General features: G+C 41.3%; 1 protein-coding gene across 1 annotated transcript in view; it reads left to right on the top strand.

Moving 5' to 3' along the window:
• The window catches only part of LOC106576044 (synapsin-3), a 137,846-nt gene that overhangs the window by 12,575 nt on the left and 99,878 nt on the right, over positions 1-25,393 (top strand). Inside the window, 1 exon segment of the mRNA XM_045699696.1 lies at positions 18,674-18,731. Within this exon segment, the coding sequence (XP_045555652.1) occupies positions 18,674-18,731 (58 nt within the window).

Consider the following 25,393-nt stretch of genomic DNA (forward strand, 5'->3'; position numbering starts at 1 on the left):
CCATTCCCACCAGGCAACCAAAAAAAGAGCTGCGTTTGTAATTCAGGATCAATGTTTGTCTGATGGGAGGCCACAAACTGGTGCTCCGTTTCGTTTCAAACTCCCAGGTTTCATTTGTAGACAAAATGGAACTATTGAAATTGGTCAATGTTTTCCTGCTTTGTCTCTGTCGGTACCTCTGCAATAATCTCGTTTTGATGTGCTTTAATTCCAGGTTAATTCCATATCAAGATGAGTTATTAATAACACCATTTGACCTATATTCAAGCCTTGGGATCATGTGGTGTAATACAGACATTGAAACTTGAAAGCTTTAGTGATCCATTATTACCCAAATATCTTAATGAGAATTAAACATTTTTTATGATGCATTGATAGATGGTGTTAGGTTCTAATTATCAGAGTAAGAACTTGACGGACACTATAAAAACTTAAACCAAGTTTATTATTCCCAAAGGATAGAACAGCTGAACAGACAAAGACATGATTACTATAGTGGTGGTATATGTACCCCACTTCTCCTTCTCGCTAAACATAACATCTTTATTGCTAGGCAGGAAACTAAGTGATACGGGCAATAAACTTTTCCTTCTCCCTTAACGTGACCTGACCTCGACCTCCATCATCACTAATCCATGACTCTCTCCCGTCATCAATGCCTGCCACATATGATTGTTTTCCCTACACTCAGTACATTCCAAGCTTAATTGCACCCACCATATACCTTCCTCCTACAGATAACCGTTAACTTCTGGTGTAGACCCTCTAAACCATAGCACTCAATATTTCAATAGAATACCTTATAATTAACCCTATTTCAAGTTTAGGAGTTAGAACCCGGAATCCATCAGTCACCCGTTCTGAACATTTAACTCCATACTGTTCAACATTACATAAACTTGGAAATTACTTATAAATGGACAAACAATAATAATAAACATGAACCCAAAAATAAATAATAAACATGCCTAACAGTCACAGTAACATATACAAACCCAGAGACTTATGGCCTCTGTTCTATGATCACACCAAGCACACTCTTATTTCCATTTCTCATAGAACACTGATAATAACGTCCGTTGGAGCTGTTGACTCCTTCCATCTCAACTTCCTCCTTCTGGTTCCTAAGAGAGTGATAGCACAAGACTTGAAAAGCAAGGAGAAACACAAAACATAACAGTATTAACAATGTGGTAATCTATGCATAATTATATATGTATGAAAACCCAAATCTGATAACATGACAATTCCCACTCTCTTTTCGCCTGACTCTATGCCTCCAGGAGTTTGGCTGAGTTTGGCAAAAATGAAAGCCCTAAAAAGCCTCTTCAGGCTTTCACCCAGTCTTCCCCTTTCCGGCCACAGGCTCTGAGAGGTGCCATGTCATTTTCACTTTGTTCCCCATCTCCTCCATTGCCACCTGATAGGCACATCACCTGATAGGCAAGTGCGTAGGCCTAATCAACGCTACTACTCTTGAGGTTACTTAGCACTGCATATGCTTTCACATCAATGCCTCCAGAATTGTGTCCAGTGTACAATTGCCCCAACATCTATCCTTTTCATATGATGCATTAACCAATAAACTATGGTGGTTAAAGTAGCTTCCAGACCCAACCCATCTAATTGTCTACAATGGAATCTAGTCTTTCTCTCTCTCTTTAGCTCTGCTTCCTCTGTCATGGTGTATTCAAGCTCACCACTTATGCAGTTGGATCTCACTTCATGTGAGAAGTGTGAACCCACCGAGGAGAGACGTGACGATCTTTACTGCTGCAGGTGCTGTAAGGAAGGAGTACTGTGTGGACACTGCAACGCATGGGTCATTTCCTGACAACATAGACTCTCCCAACAATGCTACTAAAGTAACCCCTGCTACTACTAACACTGCCCATGACGCATACCTCAAAATCCCCAATTTGGACCGTAGTCCAATTCCATGCTGTTACTATAGCCTCCTTCAATTACTGTCCCTACAGCGACTGCCGTGAGAATAACTACTGCATGGAATCTGTCTAGTGTTCGCTGGCTGTTTGGCTGTTATAAATGGGAAAGAGATCAATGACGTTGGAAGAATATCCAACCTAACATATATCATTCTATCTAACTCAAATAGTCACTACTCTTAATGCACTTCTAAAGTTATAAATATACAAAAAATTATCAAATCAATTAGTCAATATACGTCAGTCCCTCCTCTGGAACAATGATCAATCACTCTTATGTTCCACGAAACCTAAACACATATTGACTTAAACAGGGAAAAGAGAAAATGCATGTTTAATCATTTCACATCACCCTTGATGCGACTAAGACTGGGGACAGAACCGTCCATCGGTTACGTTGTATGCCCATGTGATGCTGGTCTCCACGCCCGTCTACTTCATTTTCATCCTTGGGTGTTAATGCAAGACACAGACTATGAGCCTTGTATGCAATCAATTGTACCTTTTTTATTATCCAGCAATCTATATGTAATGATGCGATTTAACATAAAAATTCTGATGACATGGTAAAACCAAAAACCTTCATGGTTGAACCAAACTATCATCCAGTGAGTTCTCTAATAACCTCCCTCTCGGAGGACACTTAAAGACAAGATTTCTAGAACCTCCCTAGGCCCAATACATTTGAGAAGTGCACCTACCCCTCACAGTTTGAAAGCAACTCTCTCTCGCTGTATCCGAATCATAACTAAAACATTTTATAAATTATCCAACCCAAATTTAGAATGACAGTGCTTTACTTTGAGTCTTTCACTCGAATTCAAGCTTCTCAACCTGGCACACATCATCACGGTTAGAATGTACATTTATAAACGGGACCTTTTATTGCCGGTAATAACTCTTCTCATTACAACTCCCATTTGTCCTTGTTTTCCTGTTGCGAGTGGCATGGTAATGAAAGATCGGTATCTCAATGCATTCTTAGTCTAAATTGTTCGCAGTGTGTAGACCTTCTTTCATATTGTGATTAAAAAACAAACAACACTGCATGTTAAATAAAAAATAAACAAATTTGATTAACCAATCATTTTAGAATTACCGCTCTTGATAACTCCACAAGGAAATAATGGTATCCCATAAAGCAATGGTAAAATAGAATAGAGACTGGTGTTTCTCAATCATTTTATAATTAAATCCCACCTGTTTCGATCATTTCTAGTGAGATTGATCAGGTCTAACCAGAAAGTCAGGATAGAGGGCATTCGACACCATTAAATATTTCCTTTCCATTTTCTTTCTACATAACCTAAATATAATCATCACTACTAAATTAAAAAAACAGAAACCATATAAAAACCTTTCAAACATTCTCCATCATTCTGCATACCCAATTTAAAACCAAATTGAAAAGGCCCCAAAAAATACATCCCACAGTATCAACACCACTAACGCATATTCATAACCGGTAAGTTGTGTGTGCGTGCTGGTGTGTGTGGTAAACCGTAGGTTTACTTATCTGTGTATAACTCCGTTTATTGCCTAATCCAGATACTTTTATACTTAAAACTGCCGAATATCACTAACTGCTCTCCCCAAGACCACAGTCTCGGGGAACATTCCAACGAGAGATAATGAAACCCCCTCGCCTGGAAAAGAAATTGTTCATTTCGTAATCATTCACTATGCTACATCTTAATCAGCAATCCAAAAGTATTAATTTATAAACCAAACATGATAATGGTAAACCCACTGTCCTTACTCCAATCATTAAATGTTTGTTTTAATCCACCCCAACGTTTACGTGTCCTTTTATTTAGCATGTACTACCCTTCGACACGTTGACTTTATCTCGCCACCGAATCCAACCATTCACTGGTCTCTTTTCCACATGATTCTCCATAACCACCGCACCACCATGTTCATGAACTAAAAGAATGTAAAGTTAATTTTAGGTTTGGTAACCCCTATGCTAATTCCTCGTGACCCCTCCACCCTTTCGTCCATTCTAGAAATCTATTTCAGAATAAGACGACATAAAATGTAAATCTCTTTCATAATAAAACGACATAAAATGTCTCGGGGGGTTTTTAATCTCATAAGGTTTTCTGAGTTGCCAGGAGTATTTGGCCAGATCATTTTTATTTGTTACCTCTATGAATCCAGTCCCCTGGCATACCTCTTCCTGTGGCAAATTTCATAAGGAATCTGTTATATTTTATCCCTGGCATCTATTAAAAAGTTGTGTTAAACGTGGTCTCATTTGTCTTCCTTCACATATAAACTGTAATCTCTATGAACCACTATTGATCGTACCGAGGCCATACACCTCTATGTGAAATTTTCCTGTCCCGCTACTTTCAGGAGGATTTGTTGCTGCTCTTTTGAAAAAGAGGCAAACGCTTGCATGGCAGCATTTCCTCCGAATCCAGCAGGTTCCATTCCACTCTACACTCATTCTTCCAATGCCCAACGGCCTCACATCTAAAACAGGGATCTATCTCTCTACGCTTTGATGTTTTTTCGCTACGTTTCTTTGTCTTACCTTGGCCATTGAAACCACCGTTAGTGACTTTCACTGTGGCCGTATTAACCCCTCACACGTCTGCGAAGTGAGCGGAGTTATATTCCATTCTCAAAACATCCTGCTCTATTTCATCCACTACTCCCGCAATTGCCGTTTTGATCACAGGTTTCAATCCTGTCATCAAAGCCGACGCACAAATTCTATCAATGTACTCCCGTACCCAGTCTTTCTGTAGCTGAGTACTACTATTTCCGGGTTTATCGGTTTGTATTTTTTGTTGATAGAATATTGACATCTAAATGCTGGTATATTGAGCTTTTGATTCTGGTTTTATGTCAATGTGGCAAGTCATAATTGCCTCCCTGAATTTTCTATCAGATTAGAATTTATCATTAGACGGGAAATGCTGACAATTTGTTTTCCAGTTTGCAATTTGTTTCCCCATATTCGAGCCGAATTGTTATAATGCTCGTGCGCTTCTTTCAGCGCCTCCATGGCTTTATTAAAGTTCTCTAGCTCCATTTTACAGGGTGAATCGGGACTGTCTGTCGCCATATCAATAGTTCTTATTCCCAAACCTCTCCTGACGATGTCCAGGGTGTTTTAGATTTCTTCACCCCCGTCTATAAAACCCACCTTCTATTAACTGTTTTCCAAGGTAGCGATACCCACTTCCCCGGAGAGTAGTTAGGGTATTTGTGCCTATTAACCTGTTAGGGCTAGGGGGCAGCATTGACACGGCTGGATAAAAAACATACCCGATTTAATCTGGTTACCACTCCTACCCAGTAACTAGAATATGCATATACTTATTACATATGGATAGAAAACACCCTAAATTTTCTAAAACTGTTTGAATGGTGTCTGTGAGTATAACAGAACTCAAATGGCAGGTCAAAACCTGAGAGATTCCTTTACAGGAAGTGGCCTGTCTGACCATTTGTTGAACTTCTTTTCCATCTCTATGATTTACTAAGGATCTCTGCTCTAACGTGACACTTCCCACGTCGTCCATAGGCGCTCAGAGCCCGGGAAAAAACAGAATGTCGTCATTCCAGCCCCAGGCTGAAACACATTATCGCCTTTCTCAAGTGGCCGATCAAGAGACACTGGCTTATGCGCGTGACCCCGACCGCCCCCGCCTTTGGGATTTTTTCCTCTGTTTGCCGAAAAGGAGATTCCCTGTCGGAATATTATCGCTTTTCTACGAGAAAAATGTCGTAAAAATTGATTTTAAACAGCGGTTGACATGCTTCGAAGTACGGTAATGGAATACTTAGAATTTTATTGTCACGAATTGCGCCATGCGCGTGACACTTCTTTACTATTTCGGATAGTGTCTGGAACGCATCGAACAAAACGCCGCTATTCGGATATAACGATGGATTATTTTGGACCAAACCAACATTTGTTATTGAAGTAGCAGTCCTGGGTGTGTATTCTGACGAAGACAACAAAAGGTAATGAAACTTTTATAATAGTAAATATGATTATGGTGAGTGCTAAACTTGCCGGGTGTCTAAATAAGCGAGCCCGTGATGCCTGGGCTATGTACTTAGAATATTGCAAAATGTGCTTTCACCAAAAAGCTATTTTAAAATCGGACATATCGAGTGCATAGAGGAGGTCTGTATCTATAATTCTTAAAATAATTGTTATGCTTTTTGTGAACGTTTATCGTGAGTAATTTAGTAAAATGTTAGCGAATTCCCCGGAAGTTTGCGGGGGTATGCTAGTTCTGAACGTCACATGCTAATGTAAAAAGCTGGTTTTTGATATAAATATGAACTTGATTGAACAAAACATGCATGTATTGTATAACATAATGTCCTAGGGTTGTCATCTGATGAAGATCATCAAAGGTGAGTGCTGCATTTAGCTGTCTTCTGGGTTTTGGTGACATTATATGCTGGCTTGAAAAATGGGTGTCTGATTATTTCTGGCTTGGTACTCTGCTGACATAATCTAATGTTTTGCTTTCGTTGTAAAGCCTTTTTGAAATCGGACAGTGTGGTTAGATTAACGAGAGTCTTGTCTTTAAATGGCTGTAAAATAGTCATATGTTTGAGAAATTGAAGTAATAGGATTTTTAAGGTTTTGAAAATCGCGCCACAGGATAGCAGTGGCTGTTACGTAGGTGGGACGAATTCGTCCCGCCTAGCCTAGAGAGGTTAATTGGTCACTGGACATAATACCTTGTATTAGAACCAGTAATATAGCGTCTGCAAATGTATTACTGGAGAATACAGATGATGTCTTATTCCTAATGTCTTATTCCAGTGTTGCGCCTCAAATATCACTGTTGTTGATCACACACATTACCAACATTATTCCCACTTGTCTTCCTATTTCCACATAATCTGTCACAGTTCACTGCACCAATAGGGCATAAACCAACCTCTCTCCTTATTTCTACTGCTCATATTCTCGAATCATGTTATCTTTCTCCTTTTCTAACCATGTATGAGGCTCTCCTCCAGACACTTATCCATCCCCTGGCACTACACTGCCTCACTCTCTATTCTTATAGTACTCACAGGAACCAATCCACTTGGGATTTAGCCCCTAGGATTTACCCTCTGCCGGTACCAGCCTGCTCAGGCTTACCTTCCGGGACTTCCGGGACCTTGTTTCTGGTGCCAGCTCCTGTTTCACTAATTCAGAATCTCTAGTTCGACTGCAAATCGTGGTGAACCCTGCTCGCAGCACCAACTGTTAGGTTCTAATTATCAGAGTAAGAGCTCAACGGACACTATGAAAGCTTGAACCAAGTTTATTCTTCTCAAAGGATAGAACAGCTGAACAGACAAAGACATGGTTAAAAATAGTGGTGGTATATGTACCCCATTTTAGGTGGAGTCTCCTCCTTCTAACTAAACATAGCATCTTTATTGCTTGGCAGGAAACGAAGTGATACTGGCAATAAACTTTTCCTTCTCCCTTAACCTCTTGGGGCTATGTGGGACGCTCGCGTGCCACCCGTGGTGCACCCTATCAACAGCAGGTGCATTTCAAGAGCGGCAAATTTGAAACCAAATAAATGTCAAAATTCAAATTTTTCAAACATACAACTATCTTACACCCTTTGAAAGATAAACATCTCCTTAATCTAACCACGTTGTCCGATTTCAAAAAGGTTTTACGGCGAAAGCATAAAGTTAGATTATGTTAGGAGAGTACATTGACAATAGCTGTGTGTAATGTTTTGTCAATTCAAAGACAGGCGTCACCAAAACCATAAAATCAGCTAAAGTTATGCACTAACCTTTGACAATCTCCATCAGATGACAATCCTAGGACATTATGTTAGACAATACATGCATTTTTAGTTCTATCAAGTTCATATTTATATCCAAAAACAGCGTTTTACTATGGCGTTGATGTTCAGGAAATCGTTTCCCTCCAATAACCGGCAGTCAAGTCAGCACAACAAATTAGAAAACATTGGTAAAATATTATATTGTCATTTAAAGAATTATAGATTTACATCTCTTGAACGCAATCGACTTGCCAGATTTAAAAATAACCTTACTGGGAAATCACACTTTGCAATAATCTGAGCACTGCGCCCAGAAAAATACGCTTTGCGATACAGACTAACCGCCATGTTGGAGAGATCTAAAATCGAAAATACTATGTAAATAATCCATTACCTTTGATTCTCTTCATCAGATGTCACTTCCAGGAATCCCAGGTCCATAACAAATGTAGTTTTGTTCAAAAAAGCTCATCATTTATGTCCAAAAAGCTCCGTGTTGTTAGCACATGATCTAAGTCCGCCGGACTTCACTTCATGAACGAGGGGAAAAAATATATTTACGTTCGTTCAAACATGTCAAACGTTGTATAGCATAAATCATTAGTGCCTTTTTTAACCAGAACATGATTAATATTCAAGGTGGACGAATGCATTCTCTTTTAAAACGTATTGGAACGAGGGTACCCAACATGACCTCGCGCGCCAGAGTCTAATCGGCCATCACCGTTCCAAGGCTCTTGTTCGGTCAGATCTCACAGTAGAAGACTCAAAACACTTTGTAAAGGCTGGTGACATCTAGTGGAAGCAATAGGAAGTGCCAAAACATTAATAAGCCCCTGTGTGTTTCAATGGCATAGGCTTAAAGGTAATTCAACACATCAGGTATCCACTTCCTGTCAGAATCTGTCTCAGGGTTTTGCCTGCCAAATGAGTTCTGTTATACTCACAGACACCATTCAAACAGTTTTAGAAACTTTAGGGTGTTTTCTATCCATATATAATAAGTATATGCATATTGTAGTTACTGGGTAGGATTAGTAACCAGATTAAATCGGGTACGTTTTTTTATCCAGCCGTGAAAATACTGCCCCCTAGCCCCAACAGGTTAACGTGACCTGGCCTGACCTCGATCCCCCTTCATCACTAATCCATTACTCTCTCCCCTCATCAGTGCCTGCCACATATGATTGTTTTCCCTACACTCAGTACATTCCAAGCTTAATTGCACCCACCATATACCTTCCTCCTACAGATAACCATTAACTTCTGGTGTAGACCCTCTAAACCATAGCACTCAATATTTCAATAGAATACCTGATAATTAACCCTATTTCAAGTTTGTTTTAGAACCCAGAATTCATCAATGGCTTATTGATGGCTGATTGGTTTAATAGTGACTTACACTAATACACTAAATACTACTGTGTAACATTGATTGGTGGCTTTGCCACAGTCTTTCTTCATGTTCCCCGAATTGACCTTTCTCATTGTTAATATTTAATAGAATCTCATAGCTGAGTGAACATGACTGTAAAATGTATGTCTCCCCTTGGGAGGTTTATGCACAGACAGCTGTATTAGAACTAGTAGCTCATTAGTACTGTACTGTATATTAGAGGTCGACCGATTATGAATTTTCAATGCCGATACCGATTATTGGGGGACCAAACCCACCGATACCGATTAATCAGCCGATTTGTTTTTGTTTATTTATTTTTATTATTATTATTTAATTTTTTTTACATTTATTTGTAATAATGACAATTACAACAATACTGAATGAACACTTATTTTAACTTAATATAATACATCAATAAAATCAATTTAGCCTCAAATAGATAATGAAACATGTTCAATTTGGTTTAAATAATGCAAAAACAAAGTGTTGGAGAAGAAAGTAAAAGTGCAATATGTGCCATGTAAGAAAGCTAACGTTTTAAGTTCCTTGCTCAGAACATGATAACATATGAAAGCTGGTGGTTTCTTTTAACATGAGTCTTCAATATTCCCAGGTAAGAAGTTTTAGGTTGTAGTTATTATATTATTTCTCTCTATACGATTTGTATTTCATATACCTTTGACTATTGGATGTTCTTATAGGCACTTTAGTATTGCCAGTGTAACAGTATAGCTTCCGTCCCTCTCCTCGCTCCTATCTGGGCTCGAACCAGGAACACATCGACAACAGCCACCCTCAAAGCAGCGTTACCCATGCAGAGCAAGGGGAACAACTACTCCAAGTCTCAGAGCTAGTGACGTTTCAAACGCTATTAGCGCGCACCCCGCTAACTAGCTAGCCATTTCACATCGGTTACACCAGCCTAATCTCGGGAGTTGATAGGCTTGAAGTCATAAACAACGCAATGCTTGAAGCATTGCGAAGAGCTGCTGGCAAAACGCACGAAAGTGCTGTTTGAATGAATGCTTACGAGCCTGCTGGTGCCTACCATCGCTCAGTCAGACTGCTCTATCAAATCATAGACTTAATTATAACATAATAACACACAAAAATACGAGCCTTAGGTCAATAATATGGTAGAATCCGGAAACTATAATCTCGAAAACAAAACGTTTATTCTTTCAGGGAAATACGGAACCGTTACGTATTTTATCTAACGGGTGGCATCCATAAGTCTAAATATTCCTGTTACATTGCACAACCTTCAATGTTATGTCAAAATTACGTACAATTCTGGCAAATTAGTTCGCAACGAGCCAGGCGGCACACAATGTTGCATATACCCTGACTCTGCGTGCAATGAACGCAAGAGAAGTGACACAATTTCACCTGGTTAATATTGCCTGCTAACCTGGATTTATTTTACCTAAATATGCAGGTTTAAATTATATACTTCTGTGTATTGATTTTAAGAAAGGCATTGATGTTTATGGTTAGATACAGTTGTGCAACGATTGTGCATTTTTTGCAAATGCGCTTTTGTTAAATCTTCCCCCGTTTGGCGAAGTTGGCTGTCTTTGTTAGGAAGAAATAGTCTTCACACAGTTTGCAACGAGCCAGGCGGCCCAAACTGCTGCATATACCCTGAATCTGTTGCAAGAGAAGTGACACAATTTTCCTAGTTAAAAGAAATTCATGTTAGCAGGCAATATGAACTAAATATGCAGGTTTAAAAATACTTGTGTATTGATTTTAAGAAAGGCATTGATGTTTATGGTTAGGTACACGTTGGAGCAACGACAGTCCTTTTTCGCGAATGCGCCCCGCATCGATTATATGCAACGCAGGACACGCTAGATAAACTAGTAATATCATCAATCATGTGTAGTTAACTAGAGATTATGATTGATTGATTGTTTTTTATAAGATAAGTTTAATGCTAGCTTGCAACTTACCTTGGCTTCTTACTGCGTTCGCGTAACAGGAAGGCTCCTCGTGGAGTGCAATGTAAGGCAGGTGGTTAGAGCGTTGGACTAGTTAACCGTAAGGTTGCAAGATTGAATCCCCGAGCTGACAAGGTAAAAATCTGTCGTTGAACAAGGCAGTTAACCCACCGTTCCTAGGCTGTCATTGAAAATAACAATGTGTTCTTAACCTGTTATGGCTAGGGGGCAGTATTTTCACGGCTGGATAAAAAACATACCCGATTTAATCTGGTTACCACTCCTACCCAGTAACTAGAATATGCATATACTTATTACATATGGATAGAAAACACCCTAAAGTTTCTAAAACTGTTTGAATGGTGTCTGTGAGTATAACAGAACTCATTTGGCAGGCAAAAACCTGACAAGGTTTCAGGCAGGAAGTGGCCTGTCTGACAAGGTGTCGTTCTTCTTGTCTCTGTTTATTGAAGAGTGAGGATCTTAGCTGTCCCGTGACACTTCCTACGGCTGCCATAGGGTCTCAGAAGGCGGTAAAAAGCTGAATCGTGGCTTTGCAGGCTCTGGCTGAAAAAAAGTAGCGCGTTTGGGTAGTGGCTGGTTACAGTACTGTGAGACTCAGGCTCGTGCCCGCGTCGACCGAAAGCTTTGTTTACTTTCCTCTGTTTAGCTAAAAGGAGATTCCCGGTCGGAATATTATCGCTTTTTTACGAGAAAAATTGCATAAAAATGGATTTTAAACAGCGGTTGACATGCTTCGAAGTACGGTAATGGAATATTTAGATTTTTTTTGTCACGAATTGCGGCATGCGCGCGATCCTGATTTACCATTTCAGATAGTGTCTGGGACGCACGAACAAAACGCCGCTATTCGGATATAACGATGGATTATTTTGGACCAAACCAACATTTGTTATTGAAGTAGCAGTCCTGGGAGTGCATTCTGACGAAGACAACAAAAGGTAATCAAACTTTTATAATAGTAAACCTGATATTGGTGAGTGCTAAACTTGCCGGGTGTCTAAATAGCTAGCCCGTGATGCCTGGGCTATGTACTTAGAATATTGCAAAATGTGCTTTCACCAAAAAGCTATTTTAAAATCGGACATATCGATTGCATAGAGGAGTTCTGTATCTATAATTCTTAAAATAATTGTTATGCTTTTTGTGAACGTTTATCGTGAGTAATTTAGTAAATTCTTAGTGAATTCGCCGGAAGTTTGCGGGGGGTATGCTAGTTCTGAACGTCACATGCTAATGTAAAAAGCTGGTTTTTGATATAAATATGAACTTGATTGAACAAAACATGCATGTATTGTATAACATAATGTCCTAGGGTTGTCATCTGATGAAGATCATCAAAGGTTAGTGCTGCATTTACCTGTCTTCTGGGTTTTTGTGACATTATATGCTAGCTTGAAAAATGGGTGTCTGATTATTTCTGGCTTGGTACTCTGCTGACATAATCTAATGTTTTGCTTTCGTTGTAAAGCCTTTTTGAAATCGGACAGTGTGGTTAGATAAAGGAGAGTCTTATCTTTAAAATGCTGTGAAATAGTCATATGTTTGAAAAATTGAAGTTTTTGTATTTTTGAGGAATTTGTAATTCGCGCCACGCCTATCATTGGATATTGGAGCAGGTGTTCCGTTAAATAAAGGTGTAAAAAAATTTAAATAAATAATCAGCCAAATCTGTGTCCAAAAATACCGATGTCCGGTTGTTATGAAAACGAGAAATCGGCCCTAATTAATCGGCCATTCCGATTAATCGGTCGACCGCTACTGTATATCCAAGCTATTAGGATCTTTAATTGTGGGTGAGGGTTAGTGTTGGTGAGGGTGTCCCATGTCCATCCATCGTTGCCCTCTGCCTCAGGGTCACATTTCCTCCAGGGCATTCCAGAGGAGAGGCTGCTGGTCTCCAGGGAAACGCTGGGCTCCCCTGACAGGCCTGGCCTCCAGCTCTGACTGGGGCACAATGGCGGTACACACACACACAGCAGCTTTCACCACCCACAACATCACCATCCACCATCCTCATCACTTTTTCTCTTTCTGTTTCTCTCACTCATCTCTTTCCTTTTCCCTCTCGCTCTTTTTTCTTTCTCCATTTCTCATTCCATCTTTCGCTAGCCCTCGATCTCTCATTCCTATTCTCACCTCTGTTTTTCTCTCACTGTCTTTCGGAATCTCTCATTCCCAGGATTTCCTCTCTCCTCCTTTCTCCTGCTTGGCTGCCTCGTCCCTCTCTCTCACCATCTCACCCTCCTCATCTGACTTGCCATTGGCTCCCTGTCATGCCATACCCTCCTCAGAATGCCATGCCACATGACATTCTGCAAGCCAAGAAGCTGTCAGTTTGTTGTTTGAATCTGAACAATGTACCGGGTCTTGAATGATCCTATATTAGATTACTCTATCCAACCGTTCTTTGGTGAATGCAATACAATCACTGATGTCATTATTGTCATATCTGCTGTCGAAGTGATAGTAATTGATGGCTGTGGGAAAAATCTGGATGTGAGTTCTCATTGTCATATAGCCTAACCCATGTTTTCATGTGTAAAAAAGAATAGCAAATTCCAGATTTCATCATCTGTCAAAATACATGACTCACTTTGGCTTTATGGGAGACTAATGCAATGGAGGGAAAAGTTTCATGGTAAAGATTCTGGATTCCTCTCCATTATGTTTTTACAATGGGTGTGTGACTGTGTGTAAGAGGGAGTGTTTGGGAAGAACATGGGCCAAATCCTGTCTGGGTGTTTACTCTTGGAACCATGCGAAGGGCTGCTCACCTCCACTTTTAAAGTCCAACTGACCGTAAATTGAATTGATAATTTGAAGTGATGACAGGTTGTACAATGAATGCCTTGGCTTGAAAACATACCAGTCATTTTTAACCCATACGTGAGCCTCCTGGTCTCGCTTCATGGCTCATGCTCTATTACGGTCATGGTGAAGGTAATAGTGGCCCTCGGTGACAGAGCATTGGTCTTTACTGTATCTAGGTGAGACGTTTTCAATAGTTCACCGCTAACTAAATGACAGGGAAGGATAACCATGGATCTCATAGTCTACTGCTCAACAGCTGGAAAACCTTGAGAAGAAGATCAGTGATGAGATTAATTTGCATCTCATTTACTGTAAAGCAGCATATGGAAAGCAGGGATAGGGGGAGATAAAGGGAGTACAGCAAGAAGAGACATAAGGAGAGAGCTAGTATGACCTTATACTGCCAGAGAAGACAAACACCAAGGCAGGGAATCAGGGCAGGCGTTATGGGTGGTCCTTAGGGGGCCTGGCCCGCCCTCCCATACCTCCTTGCCCGTCCAAGTAAAATATTAAAATACTGATAATTTATTGGACTGAGACGCACGCTGACAGAAAGACGCATCAATCTCTGATAAATCAGCAGAGCAAGCGAAACAGCGCCCCTTTGTGTCATTATGTGTATCTGATGCTGTCTGGACAAAAATAGTATGGCATGTCATACTCTTTTTGTCCAGGCAGCATCAGATACATGGGCTACATATAGTAAGACAGAGGGGTGCTGTTTAGCTCACTCGGATGCTTTCTCCGGTGAGATAGTTTCTTGTCCTGACAGTAGAGCCTGCTTCGAGCCTTCTCCCGATATTTGAAGGTGCCATGCCCAGTTGATAAGCACCCTGATAATTGCCTCGATTCTGAACCTCAACTATACCCAAACTCTAATTTAACAGATATAACAACATGAAATGAATTAAGTAATATGTGATGGGGGACAAAGGCGGAGAATGGGTGAGTTGATGTGTGAGGGGAAGCGAAAGATACATAACTATGTAATCACCAATTTATGAATGAAGAACAGGACGAGCCTTTATTGTTTTGATCTATTCTAAATTATAATCTCAAAATGGTATGTACGCTATATCAGTACACCGAATCCAAGCAGTCTACTCTGACCTACTTGGAGTACACAGTGAGAGCGTGCGCCATTTACAAATGGCAAGAAGACCAAGATGAATGGACGCACATGCTGCATTAGCATTGCTACAAAATCTGAATGAAAACGAATCAGACGGTGGGGAAGAAATTAATCACAACATCTCTGATGATTCTTCTTCTGATTCTGAGCCTCAGCCTGAACCAACACCTCCGAGGCCTAAGCGCAAATAAGACAGAACGGTGCGCAGTGAGCAGGTGCCTGCACCACCACCGAATGAAATGGTGTAACAGGAGAGAGGAGGGACGGTCCTGTTTGGATTGAACAAGCCGATGACAATGCTACGGGCCGATTATTAGCACAAAATGTCCTCATTGAGAGACCAGGCTCTACATCTCAAGCAAAAAACAACATTAGGAACGCATTCACCAGCTATCCTTGTTTATGTGACATGGACATGCTCCAATGAGGTGACAATTTACTATTTTTGACTGCGTTCATATTTACACTTACAAATAATTATAATATATATAATTAATGTATCAATCTGATGGGCTTTTGTTTTGCAAAACTCTGTCATGACATGTACAGCAACAAAAACATCGCTAGACCAGCACATTCCTCTCACACAAAATGCACAATTAACTTCTTTGGGATAGGGGGCAGTATTTTGACGTCCGGATGAAAAGCGTGCCCAAAGTAAACTGCCTGCTACTCAGACCCAGAAGCTAAGATATGCATATAATTGGTAGATTTGGATAGAAAACACTCTAAAGTCTCTAAAACCGTTAAAATAGTGTCTGTGAGTATAACAGAACTAAAATGACAGGCGAAACCCCGAGGACAAACCATCATCGAAAAATAAAAAATACAGCATACCACTGATTTCAAAGCCTGGCACTTTTATAATAGGGTGAAATCGTCCCCGATTGCAGTTCCTAGGGCTTCCACTAGATGTCAACAGTCTTTAGAAAGAGCGTCAGGCTGGTTTTTGGAAAAATGAGGGAGAAGTTGTAGTTTTTCTAAGTGGCTCCCATTTTGGCTGTATTGTTTCCAAGCGCATGGCCGAGACAGCGCGTTCTTTTTGTTTATCTCCGGTAAAGACAATAACGATTCTCCGTCTTAAATTTTATTGTTTGTTTGCGTATTTGGGTACCTAAGGATTGATTATAAACGTTGATTGACTTGTTTGGATAAGTTTATTGGTAACGTTTGGGATTCATTTTGTATGCATTTTAAAGGAGGGAAACCGAGTGGATTATTGATTGAAGTGCGCTAGCTGAACTGAGTTTTTATGGATATAAAAAAGGACTTTATCGAACAAAAGGACCATTTGTAATGTAACTGTGACATTTTGGAGTGCCAACAGAAGAAGATCTTCAAAGGTAAGGCATATATTATATCGCTATTTCTGACTTTCGTGTCGCAACTCCCTGGTTGAAAATGATTTGTTATGCATTTGTGTGCTGGACGCTGTCCTCAGATAATCACGCTTTTGCCGTAAAGTCTTTTTGAAATCTGACACGTTGGCTGGATTAACAACAAGTTAAGCTTTATTTTGATGTATTGCACTTGTGATTTCATGAAAGTTTAATATTTATAGTAATTTCATTTGCATTTGTCGCTCTGCCATTTCACCGGATGTTGGCCAGGCGGGACGCTACCTTCCCAGGTATCCATAATTAAAGAGGTATTACTCCAAAAAATCTAAATGTGTTAATTTTTTCCCCCGCCCTAAAAAATTGTCTTCTGGTGTGATTTAAGCATTGACATGGACTCAGAACGTTTCATTGTTTCTCTATGAAATAATTGTAACTATTTAGAGTGAAAACTGAAAAAAATCCAATCCAGGAAAAATAAAGCTGAGAAAATACAAAGTGCCGATTTGACAGCTACAAAAAAAAATCTTGAGTACCTCTGAACATGTTTCATAATTTAAAAGTAACTCTCATGCTAGGAAAGGTTGGAGACCCCTGTCCTAGAGTAACATAAACTAATGAAAAAAATTGTATTCTTATGTTACCTAAGACAAGCGAAAGCATATATAGAATGTTGCAGTCATAATGACTGCTCATTAGCTTGAAGGGGGGTCTATTGAGGCCCAGGGGTTATTTTTTTATTTTAAAAAAAATTGCAGTGTGCGCACACAGGTGGTCCCGTGAAAAAAAACTTGCCCCCCTGTGGGGCCCTTCCAACTCATTAGTTCTAGCGCCAGCCCTGCAAGCAGTGATAGTAGAAATGTGCAATTGCAAGAAGAGACATAGGAAAGAATGCAACTTTTTTTCTGTCACAGAAAAGACACCAATCTTTTGGGTGATTAACAGAAATTGTGCAATCCCAAAGAGAAGAGAGAGTGAGTTGAGTTGAGAGGCAGTTACTCTAAATCCCTAACAGCCTGTGTCCTACTGATCAGGAGCCTCCAGCATGTAGAGCGCACGCACACACACACACACACACACACACACACACACACACACACACACACACACACACACACACACACACACACACACACACACACACACACACACACACACACACACACACACAGCAAACACACACCAACAGCTAGCATGTAGCCCTTGACAGATTGATAACCGGCCCACGCCTGCTAGGGGTGAGAGTTCACCGGCTGGACCCACAGAGTGTTGGCAAAGACACAGGCTCACAGGCTATAAACGTAGAGCTCTTAACGCCCAAAAGTGTGCACGAGAGGTAGTATATCTGAAATGTCCAGATTTATGTGAATGTCCACCCCCTTCCTCTTCTCCAAACACACACATACCCAATCCCTCGCTTTTTAAAGCGACACCGTCACCGTCGGTTTCTGCCTCGTGTGTTTGTGTTTGTTCCTTGTGTTTTTGTGGTTGTTTGTGTTTGTTTGTGTGTATGTGTTTGGTTATCAGGGCTGTCTAAAAGTGTAATCAGGTTTCCTGCCTATGGTGTTTGATGATGCCAGTGAAGCCTGATGCCTGGCCTGTAAGGATGTCATGGTTAGGAACAGGAAATGGGTTTTCAGACAGACAGACTGTTATTGTTTGTGTACAGGGACATTGTCCCATTCAGGGACATTGAGTCATATCTCTTTTAATATCCTGTTGATTTGAGATCCGCCTCTCTCTCTTTACTCTTTCTCCTCTCTTGCTGTTTCTTTATGAGGTGCCTAACCGCCTAATAGGTGGGGGATATGATGTTAAGACTGATTATGATGCTCAGCTGGTTTTTAGTCTGGGAAAGTTTGTATGGTACTACACAAGGACCACAATGCTGTAATTATGGAAAAAATAATATTTGTCAATGGTCTCAAGCTATTTTGGAAAACTTGACGTTTCAGCCTTCCTCAATCAAATAAACAGATTATTCCCGAGGTTGTTTTGACTGCATACTGTTGTTATGACTACATACTTTTCTCTGTTGGTGAAGAAACAGAAGTGTAGCGGTACAGTATACACAGGTGGCCACTACAACAGATACCTTTATAATTATACAGGATTCAGGTGATACTGGAGAACCTATTTTCTAGTCGTCTCGACACAGGTCATTTCAAGACTGTAGACAATATTTTCCTGTCTAGAAGATCCCCTAGGCTACTGTGTGAAAAAAGTTTATAAGCTCTGAAAGTTGTGATCGCATTTCATCTCGTCTCATTAGTGTCTTTCCCACTTCTTTCCTCACAGGGCCAAGTATTTCCGAGGGAAGAAGTTGAACGGGGAGTACGACATCCGGGTGGAGCAGGTTGGTGGCGTTAGAACTGTTAGAGCTGCAGGGACTGTGGCTGGGGATGGCTCAGATGAGGGATTGGGTTTTGTTAGCTCAGCTGATGCTGGGTGACTGACTTGACCCACATCTTTTTTTTACCCATCATCCACTAGGAATCTAAGCTGTTTTATTCACGCACCATTAGGATAGCATGTTAGAGCTTTAACAGCTGGGTAGCAGCAGGTATTACGTACTTATTAGACACGAAGCACATGGCTTTTTTACTTCCATGCCTCAGTTAGCCTGTTATCATGTAAGCAAGCTCTGTGTTTGTATACAGTATGTGCTTGGCTGCCTGATGGAATGTACTTATTTTTATGTACTCATCTTCTCAGCATTGGATTATACCTGTATGCAGGGAGAATTTAAATGTTTTCTGGACTCGTGTCAGAAGCAGTCCCTTACAGTTCTGAGTCGATGCTTTTTATTTTAATCAGAAGCTAGCAATGGCAGTAGTTCGATTAATTCTTCACTGTGTTAACACATCCTAATGGTCTTTCTGACTCTCCCATCAGGTAGCTCTTTTACAAATGTTTTGTCAGACCAATTTCCCCCTGAAGTAACCTGTTCTTAACTTCACTAGGGTAGGGGGCAGCATTCGGAATTTTGGATGAAAAGCGTGCCCAAAGTAAACTGCCTGCTACTCAGGCCCAGAAGCTAGGATTTGCATATATTCGGTCGATTTAGATAGAAAACACTCGAAAGTTTCCAAAACTGGTAACATAATGTCTGTGAACTGAACTGATATGGCAGGCGAAAACCTGAGGAAAATCCATCTAGGAAGTACTATTATTTTGAAAGGCCAGTTCACGATCTCTATGGCTTCTTCTACATGTGGCCAGTCTTTAGGCATTGTTTCTGGCTTTTCCTCTGACAAATGAGGGAGATACAGCACTTTCAATGAGAGGACAGTGGACATTTCCAGAGATGAGTCCAGCACGCGATCGGTAGAGCGCCTTTCTTGTTTCTCCTTTTCTATTGACGAAGCTTTTGTCCGGTTGAAATATTATAGATTATTTATGACAAAAACAACCTGATGATTGATTTTAAACATCGTTTGACATGTTTCTACGAACTTTTATTGTACTTTTTAGATTTTTCGTCTGTTGTGACCGCGCTTTGTTCCAATGGATTGCTGAACAAAACGCACCAACAAAACGGAGGTTCTTGGACATAAAGATGGACATTATCGAACAAAACAAACATTTATTGTGTAACATGGAGTCTTCGGAGTGCAACCTTATGAAGATCATCAAAGGTAAGTGATACATTTTATCGCTATTTCTGACTTTTGTTACTCCTCTTCTTGGCTGCTAACTGTTTGTAGTGATTTGTCTGCTGGGCGCTGTTCTCAGATAATCACATGGTTTGCTTTCGCCATAAAGCCTTTTTGAAACCTGACACAGCGGTTGGATTAACAAGAAGTTTGTCTTTAAGCTGGTGTATAACATTTATATATTTTATGTATGTTTATTATGAGAATTTCTGTTTTGTTGAGTTTCACGCTCTGCTATTTCACCGGATGTTGTTTGAGACAGTGGATTATTGAACAAAACGCGCTAACAAAACTGAGGTTTTTGGATATAAACATGGACTTTGTCGAACAAAACAAACATTTATTGAGTAAATGGGAGTCTTGTGAGTGCAAACATATGAAGATCATCAAAGGTAAGTGATTCATTTTATCATTATTTCTGACTTGTGTAACTCCTCTTCTTGTCTTGTTACTGTTTGTAATGATTTGTCTGCTGGACTTTGTTCTCAGATAATCGCATGCTATGCTTTCGCCGTAAAACCATTTTGAAATCTGACACCGTGGTTGGATTAACAAGAAGTTTATCTTTAAACCCATGTATAACACTTGTATGTTTCATGACATTTTATAATGAGTATTTCTGTTTTTGAATTTGGCGCTCTGCAATTTCATTGGATGTTGGCCAGGCTAGCGTCCCACACCCCCTAGAGAGGATAACCTTGTAACACAAACATGGCAGTATTAATGGCCATTTATCACTTTTTATATGAAAAGATGCCGTCAGTGCCAATGTATATGCAAAAATACGCAACCGTCTAGACATACAGTATTTTCGGTGGGTAGATAACATCTAATTTCCCTCCTAAAAGCTTGGCCATACATCTGCAAGCGATTGGGCAGACTGGAGTCGTTGTCTTTGAAATTAAGTGGTGGGATTTATTTGGAGAAGGAAAAAGCAAACCACAAAAGACCAGACCAGGGACATTATAGGCTGTCTGTTTGCTCAACACTCTACTGTTGTGGTTAGATCTCATTCTCAGTAATATTGAGACCGTAGCTGGGCTGGTGGGGCTTGGAGTTGTAAGTTAAAATCATGCATTTTTTAAGAGTTGTGAAATATGGGGGCTCTGCGTTTTTGTAGCAGTTCTCGGTGTTGCTGAGAGCAAGCCCAAATAAAAACGTGGCGGCTCTTAATTAGGACCCTTAAATCAAGAGTGAAGGGACCGCTATGGGGGTCGCACCCTCAAGCCCCCTAAACCCCATCTAACCCCACTTTTATTTTTGCCAGACCCTCCACTGTTTCTCAGAAGTCCTCCTCCGCTCCTCGCAGGGTAACGAGTCAGATGCTAATTGCCCTCCGCCGCCAGCCTTCCCGCCCTACACAGCCCAGCCGGACCCCTCACCGGGTGTTAGTACATCTAACATAAAGCTCAAGGATGAAGGAAACCCGATCCCTGTGTGAAAAGTTGGATCAATGGGATGATGACCCCTTTTTAGAAAACTACAATAAAAACACAGCCCCCTTGCTCTCTCTCTTTTTCTCTCTTTCCTACCTCCTCAGCTCTGCAGTGTTGTTGTCGTCCCTCACCCTGCTCTGAACTCAACTGGTGCCCACGTGCCCAAAGCCAACCTAGCTAGCTCTCCTGCTCTTCGCCCAGCTGCTGCCATATAAGGTGCCAGTCTGAGGCACAGGCAGTGTACAGGCCACCCATAGCAGCTTCTGATAGCTGAGAGAGAGAGAGAAAGCCAGATAGACAGCCAGAAAGGCAGAGAGAATGTGAGAGAGAAAGAGAGGCCTATTGAGGTCTGGTACACTACATGAGCAAAAGTAGGTGGACACCTACTCATCAAACATCTCATTCCAAACTCATTGGCATTAATATGGAGTTGGTCCACCCTTTGCTGCTATAACAGCCTCCACTCTTCTGGGAAGGCTTTCCACCAGATGTTGGAACATTGCTGAGGGGACTTTCTTCTGTTCAGCCACAAGAGCATTAGTGAGGTCGGGCACTGATGTTGGGAGATTAGGCCTGACTCGCAGTCTGCATTCTAATTGATGCCAAAGGTGTTCAATGGAGTTGAGGTCAGGGCTTTGTGCAGGCCAGTCAAGTTCTTCCACACCAATCTTGACAAACCATTTCTGTATGGACCTCTCTTTGTGCACGGGGGCACTGTCATGCTGTAACAGGAAAGGACCTTCCCTGAACTGTTGCCACAAAGTTGGAAGCGCAGAATCGTCTAGAATGTCATTGTGTGCTGTAGCGTTAAGATTTCCTTTCACTAGAACTAAGGGGCCAACCCGAACCATGAAAAACAGCCCAGATCGTTATTCCTCCTCCAAACTTTGCAGTTGGCTCTATGCATTGGGGCAGGTAGCATTCTCTTGGCATCTGCAAAACCTAGATTAGTCCGTCGGACTGCTAGGTGGTGTAGCGTAATTCATCACTCCAGAGAACACGTTTCCACTACTCCAGACTCCAATGGCGGCGAGCTTCCCACCACTCCAGCCGACGCTTGACATTACACATGGTGATCTTAGGCTTGTGTGTGGCTGCTCGGCAATGGAAACCCATTTCATGAAGCTCCCAATGAACAGTTATTGTGTTGATGTTGCTTCCAGAGGCAGTTTGGAACTTGGTTGTGATTTTTGCAACCGAAGACTTCTACGCACTTCAGCACTCGTGGTCCTGTTCTGTGAGCTTGTGTGGCCTACCACATCGCAGCTGAGCCATTGTTGCTCCTAGACGTTTCCACTTCACAGTAACAGCACATACAGTTGACTGGGACAGCTCTAGCAAGGCCGAAATTTGACGAACTGATTTGTTGGAAAGGTGGTGTCCTACGATGCCACGTTGAAAGTCAGTGAGCTCTTCAGTAAGGCCGTTCTACTGCCAATATTTGTTTATGGAGAGTACATGGCTGTGAGCTCGATTTTATACCTGTCAACAACGGGTGTGGCAACAACGGGTGTGGCTGAAATAGCCTATTCCACTAATTTGAAGTGGTGTGCACATTTGTATATATAGTGTATCTCTTGATATGCCCCTCTGCCCAACCCCATTAAAATATTTCAGGTGTGAGCATGTTGTCATAAAAACACTCCTCCACACCGACGAGGCCCTGTTTTGAAGGTTTACTTTCCCGGCGCCTCAACATGTATAAAACACTTAAACACAGAGTACAAAATGTCTTCAAAACACTCTCCATTGCACTGTGCAGATTACAAACAGAGCTCTGAGCCTTTTTTTATATTCAACTTATAGCTAAGCTCTATATCGGTGTCACCTTGTGCCTGAATAGCATAGTTTCAGAGGGAACGTCATGCGTCATTTCATATACTCTTCACACTCATATTTCACTGGGTTGCATGAATAGAACGGAGAGCAGTGCATCAATTGAAAGTTAGGTCCCACCTAACATTAATCAATTGATTTATTGTGCACCATACATTTCACGAGTTCCTTAATAATGAGCGTTATCATCTAGCGTGGAGCTAGCATTCGTCATGCTTGTCCAGTGACAGCTTCACAAAGTTTGAATGTGCTGTTGTGTGGTGCACATCTGCAAGTAGGCGTATACGATACATGAAAAGAGTGTGAACAAATCCCATCACTGTCATAGTTTTCCAAGCTGCAAGTTGAAGTTAAACAAGTAAATGAAGATGCTGTGTCTGATTTGCTAGACCTTCTTGAGGGCCAGATGTTGCCTTAGGTACCACAGGTATCCTGCCTCATGCCAGGCACGTCCAACTGAACTCGTTCCCAGGGTTTTCCTTTGGCACAGATCAACCTTGGCTTGGCCTTGAGCTGCTGCCCAGATCCTCATTGACTTACCCTCTGGGAGTCTTATCAATCTCTCAATAAGTGCTCCAAGATACCCAGCGCCATTGACTGTACCCACTCTTATCTCTACACACTTGTGCCAGGAGATCCTGTGTGTGTTCAGATTGTTGATGTGCTCTAAAGGGGCATACACGGGGCTTCTGGGTTTTTTCCACTATCTCCCACAATGCCTTTTGTGTCTCTTTTGAAGTCTCTTGGCTGGGTTTCTGGGCTGGGTTTCTGTACAGCACTTTGAGATATCAGCTGATGTAAGAAGGGCTATATAAATACATTTGATTTGATTTGATCTTGGATGTGTGCTCCCCTTCTGTGCTCGGCGGCTAAGCAGTGCCAAGCGGAGGATCTCGGTCATGACATCCAGTTTCTTTCCCCTGTGAGTAATGCTTTTTCCAAGGCTGCTTGCTCGTTTCATCTGCGTCAATGTGATATTAACGTCACAGACATGATTCAAATACAATAATAGCCATCCACTGGGTACATATTGGTACTCGACAACCCTTGTTCATGAGTAGAGGAAAATAAGTATTCAATTTTGCGCAATTGGACAAATGATGTGATTAGAATGAGTTCTAGTCGGGTCAGAAGGGACAACATCTGCTCACCAGGCCTATGACCTCAGTGAGAACAGAATGCCTGCTCTGCTACCCTCCACCTTGTTCTTCCACGCTCCTCTCTTCTGCAGTAATGGAGATTCACAGCCAATTGGGTCTGTGTAATCCGTACCCTAGGTAATCGCCTCACGTCTCCACCCCCAGAGGTTCAGGGCATCTGTGTTGATGTTGTTACAAGATTGATGTTCAGTTGGAATTCTTTTACGAGGGTTCAGCACTGGCAAACTGTACAAAGACTCCTGTTGCCCTTTCTTGACCAACTTGAACAAGTGCAGCTGTGCCCTATATAGACAATAATAAGGTTTCTATTATGGAAAGGTTGCTGCTCTCCTCAGACTCCACGGCCTTACAATGCAGCACACATTTGTTTGTTCAGATAATTGAGGTGAAGTGTATCTAGTCCAAGTAAATAGTAATTTCTGCTGTAGAAAAACAACTATGTTTGGACCCAAAGGAAACCACAAGGTAGGCGCCTTCATTTGCCTACCCCACAGCTACGTTCATCATCAGGAGCTATTTTAGGTTTCCCACTCCGACTGTTGCTTTTGTATATATCGAGAGGGCTCTGGTCAGGGGGACTGTTTCTTTAACAGGAGATATAATGGGCCATGTAATGATTGGGGGTGGTAGGGAGGAGGAGCAGGAGGTTTAGTCTAAATGGGTCTCACACATGAAGCAGAGAATCCTTTCTGTGATAGAGTTTGCCACAGTTCTAGGAGTTGAGCTATTGTCATTGTTTATCAGTACCCTGTGTCCTAAGAGCGTGACACCTCATGAATTGTTGTATAACAGTTGCAGATGTCAATATCGATCACAGGCTTTTTGCCGGCAGAAGCCGGCGTAGTTGGAGTAAAATCACTTATTATCACAATCTGAATGTTGGGATAATGCTTTAGATTTGCATGTGGTTTTAATCCGGACCACCAAAGT

This window comes from Salmo salar, chromosome ssa17 (assembly GCF_905237065.1).
Source record: "Salmo salar chromosome ssa17, Ssal_v3.1, whole genome shotgun sequence".
In the NCBI taxonomy this organism is placed as follows: Eukaryota; Metazoa; Chordata; class Actinopteri; order Salmoniformes; family Salmonidae; genus Salmo; species Salmo salar.